Source organism: Bos indicus x Bos taurus, chromosome 7, assembly GCF_003369695.1.
Source record: "Bos indicus x Bos taurus breed Angus x Brahman F1 hybrid chromosome 7, Bos_hybrid_MaternalHap_v2.0, whole genome shotgun sequence".
NCBI lineage: Eukaryota > Metazoa > Chordata > Mammalia > Artiodactyla > Bovidae > Bos > Bos indicus x Bos taurus.
The window spans coordinates 68239852-68253494 of NC_040082.1; the positions used below are offsets into that span (position 1 = coordinate 68239852).

Here is a 13643-nt window from a genome sequence, read left to right on the forward strand (position 1 = left end):
TTAGAACACATTGTCACACCACACACAAGAATAAACTTAAAATGGCTCAAAGACTTAAATATAAGACATGACACCATAAAACTCCTAGAAGAGAACATAAGAAAAACATTCTTTGCCTATAACAAAACAAAAAGACAACCTGCAGACAGGAGAAAATACTTACAAATGATATGACTGACAAGGGCTTAATTTCCAAAATATACAAATAGCTCATAAAACTCAACAACAAAAAATCAAACAATCCAATCAAAAAATGGGAAGAACTAAAACAGACATTTCTCCAAAGAAGACATAGATGGCCACCAGAGACATGAAAAGGTGTTCAACATTGTTAATTATTAGAGAAATGCAAATCAAAACTATGTTCTCACATTGGTCAGAATGGCCATAATTAAAAAGTCTATGAATAACCAATGCTGGAAAGGATATGGAGAAAAGGGAAGTCTCCTATACTGTTAGTAAGAATGTAAGTTATGCAGCCACTATGGAAAGAGTATGGAGGTTCCTCAGAAAACTAAAACTAGAGTTGCTGTATGATCCAGCAGTCCCACTCCTGGGCATACGTCCAGACAAAACTACAATTCAAAAACATACATTCACTCCTCTGTTTATAGCAGCACTGTTCACAATAGCCAAACCATGGAAACAACCTACATGTCCATCAACAGATGAATGGATAAAGATGTGGTGTGTGCTTGCTAAGTCACTTCAGTCAAGTCCGACTCTTTGAAACCCTATGGACTGTAGCCCACCAGGCTCCTGTCAATGGGATTCTCCAGGCAAGAACACTGGAGTGGGTTGTCATGTCCTCCTACAGGGAATCTTCGTGACCCAGGGATTGAACCTGCATCTCCTGCGGCTCCTGCAATGCAGGTGGATTCTTTACTGCTGAGCCACGTGGGAAGCCTAAAGATGTGGTACATATATACAATGGAATATTACTCATAAAAAATAATGAAACAATGCCATTTGCAGCAACATGGCTGGAACTAGAGATTATTATAGTAAGTTAGGTAAGTCAGAAAGAGAAAACCAAACACCATATGATATCACATATATGTGGAATCTAAAGTATAATACAAGTGAACTTATCCATGAAACATACACACAGACAGAGAATAGACTTGCAGTTGCCAAAGGGGTGCAGAAGGGATGGAGTGGGAATTTGAGTTGGCAGATAGAAATTGTTATATATGGAATGGATAAACAAGGTCCTACTGTATAGCATAGGGAACTTTCAATATCCTGTGATAAACCATAATAGAAAAATATGAAAAAGAATGTATATAACTGAGTCACTTGTAAATCAATTACACTTCAATTTAAAAAATCTCTCTTTAAAAAGTTAAAAAAAAATCTCATGTTTGTGCAGTGTAATATCAATGGGAAAATGTAAATTACCTTCCTGGTCCCTAATTATTAAACACTTGGTAAGTATTCCTTTTTTTCCAAGGAAATCTTGAATTGGAGCAGACAATGATAATTGTAAAATTCTTCTATGATTCATTTAACAAGAGCTGGCAAACAACACAAGATTATTAAATTCACTATATTCTATTTCATGGCTCCATAAACTGATGATCATTTGTAACACTGCACACTCAATGACTTTTAAATCTATCTGTGACCCTTTTCTTTTTTTCTTCTATGGTATTTATTTTCCTTTTCTTTTTTATTTACTTATTTTATTTTTAAAATTTATTATTTTTAAATTAATTTTTATCTTATCCTTAATTTTTTAACTTAAATCATTTTTATTTAAAAATATTTTTAAATTTATTTTTATTAGAGTTGTGACACTTTTCATAGAGGCTGCTTTGGAAAACTTGAGCAAAAACACTTCCAGTGGAATAAAACAATAAGAAAAACATCTGTCTCTTGTTTGTTTTCTCAGGTTAATCTCCCGAGGCAAAAATAAATAAATAGATAAAAGCAAAAATAAACAAGTGGGACCTAGTCAAACTTACAAGCTTTTGTACAGCAAAGGACACCATAAACAAAACAAAAAGACAACCTAAGGACTAGGAAAAAATATTTGAAAATGATGGCCCAAGTGAGCTTTGTAATTTGAAACTGCCAGGTGATTCTAAGAGCAATCAGGAGTGAGAACCACAGAGATCTCAGTCTTGAGATGGTATCTCTAGGAAACTGAGGGGAACTGCTTTCCAACCTGCAGGGAGGAGGCCTGAGCTCAGTTCACTGTGTTCACCAATTGGTGGCACCTCCCATCACGCACAGATAGAGGTTTCTAGACAGGTCCGTATGTTTACTGACACCTTCTTCTCCCACTTTCCCTACTATTAGTCTTAGCTGCTGCACTGCAGCCTCTGCCCACTTTCCCATCTCTCTTTGTGCCCTAATGAACACTATCCCTGGTGCCAAATAGTACAGATCTCCTCAAAGTTCGTGTAAATTCTTCAGTTCAGTTCAGTTCAGTCGCTCAGTCATGTCCGACTCTTTCCAACCCCATGAATTGCGGCATGCCAGGCCTGCCTGTCCATCACCAGCTCCTGGAGTTTACCCAAACTCATGTCCATCGAGTTGGTGATGCCATCCAGCCATCTCATCCTCTGTTGTCCCCTTCTCCTCCTGCCCCCAATCCCTCCCAGCATCAGGGTCTTTTCCAATGAGTCAACTCTTCATATGAGGTGGCCAAAGTACTGGAGTTTCAGCTTCAGCATCAGTCCTTCCAATGAACACCCAGGACTGATCTCCTTTAGGATGGACTGGCTGGATCTCCTTGCAGTCCAAGTGACTCTTAAGAGTCTTCTCCAACACCACAGTATAAATTCTTAACCTTTCCCTAATCAAATTCATATTCTCCCACTTCTATATACCTTGTGTCTAGAGCAATCAGCTTTGGCTACCTGAGCAGGAGTACCACTCTCATTCTTGCTTTTTGCATTGCTCTTTAAAAATTTAACGTGTGCATATCCTTATTCTCAAAATGCCCTGGGATCTTCTTAAAAGAAGGGAGCCAACACTGATTGCGTAAGGGTGGATATACAAATAAACCTTGCTGAATGGTAAATAAATGGACAACTGAACACACCTATACAAAATTTAATAGACATGAAAGAATTCATAAACCAAAAAAAGACCTGTTTAATTCATAAATGGAGATGGCTGGGCCCTTGCAGGAGCTCAGTAAAGCAGCTTCTCCAGGAAGAGAATAAAGATGATGGGAGGTAGGGGTCTGATCCTGGTCCCACTGCTGGTGGCTGGTCTGCAATTTTTACTCTGGTTAGCAATTGGAAAACTCATATAAGTTACTGTCTCTTTGCACAGATTTGCTTGTATGCATCTTTTCACTTCAATAGCCATGTCTTTAAGACCTGCAAGAAACCATAAATGAGACTTCCACTCTCATCCATCTTTATAATCCCCTTTTTACCACCTCTGACTGGGCTGGAATAAAATAGAAACCAGGCCACACAATTTGAGTGTGAGTCATTAAATATGACTCTCTCTAACAGGGCTGGTATTCTCCAATCACAGGGCCTTCAAATCCCCTCACAGCCCATCTCAATCAAATATTGGAACCCTCATGGAACTTCATGCTGCTGCTGCTGCTGGCTGCTAAGTCACTTCAGTCGTGTCTGACTCTGTGTGACCCCATAGATGACAGCCCACCAGGCTCCCCCGTCCGTGGGACTCTCCAGGCAAGAACACTGGAGTGGGTTTAAATAAGCTTTTTTCCAATTCCTATTATCACTTTGAGATCTAGCATTATGTTTTTATAGACATTTTATGCAGATAATAATAAGAATCTCTTCCTTTTATTGGTCCTCAAATGACTTTGTTAGTAGCATCTTGCATGCTGCTGATCTATAAGGATTTGATGTTTCTGTGTTTCAGCTGGGTATAAACCCTTTCTGATTTTAAGGACATAAATCCAATCTCCTATTCTTTATCTTTTTAAAAATGTCAATATCAGCCATAAAAAGGCCATCACTTTGATTGTATTCCCTGCCTTTTGAAGTGCCTTCAGATACATCCTTTCACATGGCAGCTGTTGGTGATTTCATCTCACCTCCTCTGGGTGCCATTTCCAGTGACTGCTATGTTAAAGCAAAGAATCACTGTTATGCAAATTATAGAAAGTAGAAATGTAAAAATCCCAGAGACCAACCAAAATGACTAGCCCCTGTGATTATCTCATTAATGAAGAATTCAAGAAGGCTGAGCTCCTCAGAATTAGCAGGAGGAAGAAGAAGAGCTATGAAAACAACCCAACCCTCATGGTACTCTGCCCACTGCTCTTCACACTACACAATATTGTGTGCATGTGTGCTAAGTCGCTTCAGTTGTGTCTGACTCTTTGTGACCCTATGGGCTGTGGCATGCTAGGCTCCTCTGTCCATGGGATTCTCCCGGCAAGAATACTGGAGTGGGTTGTCATGCCCTCCTCCAGGGGATCTTCGTGATCCGTGATTGAACCCATGCCTCCTGCACCTCTTGCACTGCAGGTGGACTCTTTACTGCTGAGCCACTGGGGAAGACCCAAACTATGCTACTAAATATAATGAATTTCTAATTTGTGTCTTCAGTTGATTTAGAATTTTATGTAGGATCTTCTCAAATTAAGCACAGTACATTATGCTTTATGATATCTTTGAGGAAAGTTTAAGTTTAATCACTGCCTTTCTCCAAAATTCTTACTTTCAAAGTTAAAAAAAAAAAAACAAAACACAGGGTTAGAGGCAACACAAACTACCCCTGTGTTTAAAAAAACTAACCAAAGTTTGCAGAGGTTGAAAGGTTACCAATATGCTGAAATAACTTCCTCAAAGGTATCAGAAAGTCTGTTAAAAAGAGCATGCAAAAATTCATATGTGAACAAATGAATGTGAGAAAACTAATTAGACATATTTTCAGAATCAAGCCACCGTGGGTATCCTTATTTCTAAGAGATTTGAACAAAAGCTTATTTCTCCTAAACCCCACCTTCAGGGCCTGTGCCCCATAAGCTTGTGAGAGACTGCCACTGGTTTAAGTGCCACCTGTTGGGTCTACACTGCATCCTAGAAAGTGAAAGTGAAGTCGCTCAGTCGAGTCCGACTCTTTGTGACCCCATGCACTGCAGCCTACCAGGCTCCTCTGTCCATGGGATTTTCCAGGCAAGAGTGCTGGAGTGGGGTGCCATTTCCTTCTCCAGAAGGAAAAGTACCTAGAAAAGTACCTGTGTTTATGATGCCAGAAAATTCAACACACTGCAGTTTGTCTGCTCGGCACCACTTGAGATCGGCATTACATTTTCTTCCCATCACAGCAAAGCATGTTGGACACTGATAGCCATTGGACTGGAATTTATTAACATCCTTCTCATCGAAGTCATTTACTTTAATCTCCCAGGAGACTGTATAAAAAATAAAAGAAAGAAAACTGGCTGGTTATTTACCACTGGCAGGCAAATGAACCCATGCTCATGGAGCAAAATTAGAGTTCGATGTGCCCCATTCACCCTCCCCAATACCTTACCTAAGCATTTTGTGTGTGACATTTAATGCTGGAATTACCACAAAGATTCCTACCTTTATGGAGCTTACATTCTGATGGAGAAGGCAGACAGAAACAACACAGTATGTCAAGTGATGATAATACTAGTGAGAAAACAGAACAGGACAGGAAGGGCAGGGTGTGGTTGCAATTTATAGCATGGTTCGGGAAGTTCTCACTGAAAGAGAAACTTTTTTGAATGGAGTCCTAAAAGAGATCTTCTTCCAAATACCTGTACAGAATAACTTAAGTCTTACAAATAAAGGGTACAGGATGTTCAATGAAGGGGCCGACAAGAGGCAGCCTTAACTCCTGCATTCTCTGCCTTTGGGGCTTGATAACATCATAGTGAACTGAAGTCCACTGACCAACCCCTGTACCTCTATCCAAGTGTCCCCACTACCAGTACTGTTAAGAACAAAGACTAGATCTGGCTGCCCCAGTGAAAGATGTGCAGCAGAGCAGGGAATAGAAGAAATGATGGATGAAGAAGCAGAAACCTGTGGAAAGTAAGAGCACATTGAAAAAAGGAAGTACAAGTCAGTATTTATCAGCAAAACTTTCTCAGACTACTGAAAGGTGGTTTCAAATTAATTAGCTTCCCACTCCAATAGGACCTCCCCTCTGCTGACTCTGCCAATCCCCACAGGGAGAGTAGTGTGATACCAGGGGGACATGCCCACTTGGAGCCTGCATCAGATCAGATCAGATCAGTCGCTCAGTTGTGTCCGACTCTTTGCGACCCCATGAACCGCAGCACGCCAGGCCTCCCTGTCCATCACAAACTCCCGGAGTTCACTCAGACTCACGTCCATCAAGTCAGTGATGCCATCCAGCCATCTCATCCTCTGTCATCCCTGTCTCCTCCTGCCCCCAATCCCTCCCAGCATCACAGTCTTTTCCAATGAGTCAACTCTTAGCGTGAGGTGGCCAAAGTACTGGAGTTTCAGCTTTAGCATCATTCCTTCCAAAGAAATCCCAGGGCTGATCTCCTTCAGAATGGACTGGTTGGATCTCCTTGCAGTCCAAGGGATTCTCATGAGTCTTCTCCAACACCACAGTTCAAAAGCATCAATTCTTTTGTGCTCAGCCTTCTTCACAGTCCAACTCTCACATCCATACATGACCACAGGAAAAACCATAGCCTTGACTAGACGAAACTTTGTTGGCAAAGTAATGTCTCTGCTTTTGAACATACTATCTAGGTTGGTCATAACTTTCCTTCCAAGAAGTAAGCGTCTTTTAATTTCATGGCTGCAATCACCATCTGCAGTGATATTGGAGCCCAGAAAAATAAAATCTGACACTGTTTCCACTGTTTCCCCATCTATTTCCCATGAAGTGGTGGGACCAGATGCCATGATCTTCGTTTTCTGAATGTTGAGCTTTAAGCCAACTTTTTCACTCTCCACTTTCACTTTCATCAAGAGGCTTTTGAATTCCTCTCCACTTTCTGCCATAAGGGTGGTGTCATCTGCATATCTGAGGTTATTGATATTTCTCCCGGCAATCTTGATTCCAGTTTGTGTTTCTTCCAGTCCAGCGTTTCTCATGATGTACTCTGCATAGAAGTTAAATAAACAGGGTGACAATATACAGCCTTGACGAACTCCTTTTCCTATTTGGAACCAGTCTGTTGTTCCATGTCCAATTCTAACTGTTGCTTCCTGACCTGCATACAAATTTCTCAAGAGGCAGATCAGGTGGTCTGGTATTCCCATCTCTTGAAGAATTTTCCACAGTTTATTGTGGAGCCTGCATACCCTCCCCTCATCCTTCCTGGATATCAACACTCCTGAAATTTCTTGCTCAAGTACCACAAGCAGTTTGCAGAGCAGGTGGAATGGGGGAGCTTGGACTTGAAAACGCGTGTGTCAGTGAAGGGGAAGGTGGGGTGGTGAGAGGAAGTGGGCTGGAGACCAGGATGGGAATCTTTCAGTGCTGGCATTCCCTGGCATGGAATCCCAAGGAGTGTGAAAATCCCAGGCATTTTAGGTCATTCTGAAGGTATGTTTGTGCAGTAAAACAAAGATTCCATCTACACCTTTTTGTTTTTAGCCTAATGTGTACCTTTTAAATATTGAGCCATACTGCCCTGGGTGCTGCAAATGTGAGGGCAGCAAGCCTTCCATCCTGGGCAAGAGCAGGGGTTGGGGAGTTGGCTTATAGGGGCTGAGAGTCACATGCTGCCATACAAAGAGGAAGAAGCAGAATCCAGATTAAAACCCTTTGAGATACTAAACGATCTAGCAATTTCACTTCTATTTCCAAAGAAAACAAAAACACTAATATGAAAAGATATATGCACCCCTGTTACTGCAGCATTACTTACAAAATCAATTAAAATAAATAAATTTATATTAAAAAAGATATGGGAGCAATCTAAATATCAATAGATGAATGGATAAAGATGCATTATATATATATATACACAATGGAATATTAGCAGTAGGAAAGAATGCCATTTTCAACAACATAGATGGATCTAGAGTGTATTATGTTAAGTTAAATAATTCAGCAAGAAACATACAAATATCATATGATTTAACTCATGCAGAATCTAAAAAACAAATGAACAAGCATAGCAAAATAAACAGATTTATAAATTCAGAAAACAAACAAGTGGTTGGAGGGGAGGGGTGTAGGAGGATGAGTGAAATAGATAAGGGAGATTCTGAAGTACAAACTTTCAGTTACACAATAAACTGGTCAAAGGGATGAAATGTATAGCATGGGAAATATAATCAATAAAATTGAAGTAACTTTGTATGGTGACATATGGTAACTAGATGTATCATGCTCATTTTGTAATGTATTAGAAATATCAAATCACTCTGTTGCATACCTGGAACTAACAGTGCTAGAAGTCAATTATACTTCAATTAAAAAAATAAAAAAAACAACATTGTTACATTACTAGTAACTAAAATCCAAAAAACAAAACAAAACAAAACATAAAACCTTGAAATTTAAGGTTTTTAAGGGTAACCTGGCCTGCTTTACCTAGAGAGTCTTGTTTGATGGAGCACATACAGAAAGACAAAATTAATTAAAAAAATCAAGCAAACTATAAAAATTTTAAGTCATTAAAAAGGTTTTCCAATTCATAGGTTTTCACCAATATGTCTCATATGCCCCTTTCTCTCTTTCCAAACTCTTTTACACCCCACTCTGATTGAAGCTACTTTGTCCAGGGTGTCTATTTAAATTTAGTTAAAATTTAAAAAATTAATAGTTTGGCTCCACCTGTTTCATTTCAAATGCTCAATAACCACATGTGGCTAGTGACCACTGTCCTGAACAGTGTAGACACAGACATATTGCTCACTGCAGAATATACTATTGGACAGCACTGCTCTAGAGTCTTTCATGGTAAGACGAACACAAATTGAAAATTGAAACTAAAGCATGTTTGTGAGAGTTTGAGCAACAGGCATTATCTGTTTCTAATGAGTAAATTAGTATAATTTCTTTAAAGGGCAACTTGATAATATAGAATAAAAATTTAGATCCCACACTCTTTGATCCAGCAATTCCTAGGTATTTTCCTACATGTGTAATTGTACCAAGTCATTTACTGAAGTATTCCCTGTGATAATAAATGATTAAGTGTCTGAAATGCTCATGGTTACATGGATTCTGGCATGTTCATGAGATGGATATATACAGAATATGTTGTTCTAACATGCACTGTTATGAAAAGCTCTCCAAGGTGTACCTTTAAGGGAAGATGTAGAATGCTAGGTATAAAATGTTACCATGGGAAAAAAAAGGTACATTTGAATATGTTTATAAATACATGAACCATCTTTGGAATGGTAAACATGAAAGGGATAACTGGTTATCCACAGCTCCAAAGATCTGATCTGGGGGTCTACAGAGGAGAAGATGATACAGTCTCCATCCTATACCTTTTTCATTTTATACCATGGGCATATATTATTTATTTGAAAAGCTATCTAATTAAAAACAAATAAATATAAGTAAATAAAAACAATGGGAAATAATAGAAAAGATGGGTCCTAAAGTTTGCTTTTGTCCCTTAAAAAAAGGCCTGGAAAAAACCAAACATTCATAGGCAAAATTCCTGAATAGACATTTTTCCCAAAGAACATAAACAAATTGCCAACAGGACTGAAATGATGCACAATATTTAGTCATTAGGGAAATGCAAATCACAACCACAGTATTTCACCTTACACCTGACAGAATGCTCATCATAAAGAAGACGAGAGATAACAAATGCTGGTGAGGATGTGGAGAAAAGAGACTATAAACTGGCATAGCCACAATGGAAAAGAGTATGGAGGATCCTCAAAAAGTTAAATACAGTACCTCTGTATTTAGTCCAGCAATTTTACTTCTGGGAATACATTCAAAGGAAATGAAAAAATTAACAAACAAACAAACAAACAAACAAAAAAACGATAGCTGCACCCCTATGTTCACAACATTATTCCTAACAGCCAAGAATGGAAGCAACCTAAGTTTCCATCAATAGATGAATGAATAAAGAAACTGTGAGATCCCTCTCTCTTTATATGTGTGTGTGTGTGTGTATAGATATCATCCATAAAAACTAAGGAAATTCTGCTATTTGTGGAAACATAGATGGGCCTTGAGAACATTATGCTATGTAAAGTAAGCCAGACAGAGAGATAAGTACTGTATGATCTCACTTATATGCGGAATCTAAAACAAATCCATAGAGAAAGCAATCAGCCTTGTGGTTACCAGAGGTAATGGAGAGGGGCACTGGGAAAATGTGGTCAAAAGGCACAAATTCTCAGTGATAAGAAAAAAGTACGAGGGACATAATACAACATGACGCCTATAGTTAACACTGAAAGTTAGGAGAGTAAATCCTGAGTTCTCATCACAAGGGAAAAACTGAACGTACTCAGTAATTATTCCACAATAAATGTAAGTCAAACCATTATGTTGCACACCTTAAATTTATACAGTGATGTATGTTAATTCTATATTAATAAAACCAGGAAAAAGGCTTATTGTAGAGAACATTCAAGAAAACTTCATTATAAATCATAACCACAAAACAAGCTCTGACTAGCAGAGTAAACGAGGGCAATTTTGAAGAAAAATGGTCACCAGGTTAAGTGTGGCAGTATTACTTCTTCCTTTCCCCTTGAAGTTGCCCTTGAGCCTCCTTGTGCCCTCTGGTGCCCAAAGCAATGATATCGGAACTGGAAGAAACACTGGAGTGGGTTGCCATGCCCTCCTCCCACAGGGATCAAATCAATGCAGGGATGTATCCTGCATTGCTGGCAGATTCTTTACCCACTGGGCCACCCAGGAAGCACACACTAGAGGCATGTGCGTGAGGGCTAAGTCACTTCAGTCATGTCTGACTCTCTGTGACCCTATGGCCTGTAGCCTGCCATGCTCCTCCCTCCATGGGATTCTCCAGGCAAGAACACTGGAGTGTGTTGCCATGCCCTTCTCCAGGGGATCTTCCCAACACAGGGATCAAACCCATATCTCTCATGTCTCCTGCATTGGCATGCGAGTTCTTTACCATTAGCCCCACCTAGGAAGCCCCGTGGATGGGCTCAATTATTTGCCTGAGGCCAGGCAGTAAGGAGAGACTTCCCTGGTGGCTCAGATGGTAAAGCGTCTGCCTACAATGTGGGAGACCCAGGTTCGATCCCTGGGTTGGGAAGATCCTCTGGAGAAGGAAATGGCAACCCACTCCAGTACTCTTGCCTGGAAAATCCCATGGACGGAGGAGTGTGGTAGGCTACAGTCCATGGGGTCACAAAGAGTCGGACAAGACTGAGTGACTTCAGGCAGTAAGGAGTTGGAGTTGATTTGAATTGACACTCAGGACTCTTTTCCCAACACTGGTCAGTACATTGTAAGACCCATGAGGGCAGGAATGATGCCTGTATAATCACTGCAGATGTCCATGGCGAGCACAGCACCCATAAGGAAAGTGTCACTGAGGTCTGCGGAAGAATAAGGGTGGGAATGCAGCGATGAGCGCATTAATGAGAGAATGCAAAGAGGAATACAGAAGATAATTCAGCTAGGGATACAGGAATGTGGGTGGGGATGTGGTGATGAGAGAATTTGGCTAGGGACAAACCCTGTACACTTACCTGTGAGGAAAGGTGCCAAGGCCAGGCTACAGGCCAAGAGGAGGCTGCTGGGAGCTGCTTGTTGCATGGCTGATGCCTTGTCCCTTTCTCTCTGAAAGACAGAAGCTAGTCAGCCCAGGTCCACAGGAAGAAACACCCAGTCTGTCCAGGATCGACCTCCCATAGGAATAGCCTTTCTGCCACTTGTGAACCCCTCCTGAGGCCCTACTTGCTGGGTGGGCCACTGTGAGCTTGGCCTTTGGAGGCACCTGGTATTCAGAAGTGGTCTGGGGCTCCTTCCGGCTTGTCCGCTACTTTCTACAGGGTTCCGGGAGCAAGTGGGCTGTGTCTAGCTCCCTGGTGTGTTGTGTGGCCAGGCAAGTTGCCACACGTATTATCTAGCACCTGCACCCGGGAACACAGCTCTTCCTGGAGTGGGCCAGAGAGTACTGCGCAAGCGCAGGGGCGGGGGTGGGGGGGGGCGGTGGGGGTCTCTGCTTCCTAATTGGCCCATCCCTATTGGTCCCTCCTCTTGCTCATTTCACACTCCGCGGGAGCGCTGGCCAACGAGATTCTAGGGCCTCAGAGGCTCACGTGACTGGAAAAAGCCTGATGGGCTGTTTCCATGGTGCAGAGAATTGAGAGAAATGAGTCAAGCTGAGTTACCGCCTTTCCTAGTTGTTTGATGTTCACTCACATACCCGATTAAAGATGTCTTACGGTGGCTGATCCTCTTACCTGTCAACTCTAAACATCTCTGCTCCATCTCTTCAAAACAGAAAGCAAAGCAATTGTTACTAGGGGCTAGGGCTGGGGGGCGGAGAGAGGAGGAAAGGGGTAGTTGTTCAATGGATTGTAGAGGTCCAGTTTTGCGATATGAAGAATTTATAGTGATCTGTTGCACAATGCGGAGAAGGCAATGGCACCCCACTCCAGTACTCTTGCCTGGAAAATCCCATGGACGGAGGAGCCTGGTGGGCTGCGTGTGGTCCATGGGGTTCCTAAGAGTCGGACACGACTGAGCAACTTCACTTTCACTTTTCACTTTCGTGCATTGGAGAAGGAAATGGCAACCCACTCCAGTGTTCTTGCCTGGAGAATCCCAGGGACGGGAGAGCCTGGTGGGCTGCCGTCTCTGGGGTCGCACAGAGTCGGACACGACTGAAGTGACTTAGCAGTAGCAGCAGTTGCACAATGATGTGACTATAGTTAACACTATTGCATTATGCACTTAATAATTACAATGGGAAATTTTATGGCTTTTCAAAACCACAATTAAAAAAAAAAAAAAACTACTCCCTTGACATTTACATTGACTTCATTCTTTGTGATAAGTTCACTAGCTACCAGGTCAGTTCTGACCACTCTTAAGAATTTTTGGAAATAATTTTATTTATTTATTTATTTTTGAGGGTTCTGGGTCTCTGTTGCTGGGGGTGCTTTTCTCTACTTGTGGTGAGCAGAGGGCTTCTCTTTTTGCAGAGCACAGAGTCTAGTGCTGATTCAATAGTTGTGGTGCATGGGCTTAGTTGCTCCGTAGCATATGGGATTTTCTTGGATCAGGGATTGAACCTGTGTCTCCTGCATTGGCAGTTGGATTCTTTCCCACCAAGCCACCAGGGAAGCCCTCATTAAATGTTTTGACTCTTGGTTTATAATTTTCCTTGCTATAGCCCTGTGCAAAAGAACTTTTAGTCACAACAAAAAATGATCTATATCTGTGTTAGTATAGTACTGTGATGGGTTGGATGGTGGCCCTAAAGTTATATCCATATCTTAATCTTTAACCTGTGAATATTGCCTTAGATGGCAAAAGATTTGATTAAGTTGGGGATCTTGAGACCTTTTCCCTAGATTATCTTGGTGGCCCTTAATATGTATTCTTAGAAGAGAGAAGCAGGAGGAGTTTTGAGATAGACTCACAGAGGAGAAGACTCAGGAGACCAGGAGTATGAGACTATGGAAGCAGAGGTTGGACTGATGTGATCACAAGGAATTCTGACAGCCACTACAAGCAGGAAGAGGCAAGGAACAGACACTCCCCAC

General features: G+C 41.2%; 1 protein-coding gene across 1 annotated transcript; it reads right to left on the bottom strand.

Moving 5' to 3' along the window:
* Positions 1-3049: 3049 nt before the first annotated feature.
* LOC113896588 lies at positions 3050-12045 on the bottom strand. Its single transcript, XM_027548817.1, has 4 exons — positions 11867-12045; positions 11619-11709; positions 5183-5359; positions 3050-3335 (listed from the first exon to the last, which is right to left on the bottom strand). Exons 2-4 carry the CDS (start codon positions 11683-11685, stop codon positions 3145-3147), a joined length of 435 nt encoding a protein of 144 aa, XP_027404618.1. The 5' UTR covers positions 11686-11709; positions 11867-12045; the 3' UTR covers positions 3050-3144.
* Positions 12046-13643: the final 1598 nt, after the last annotated feature.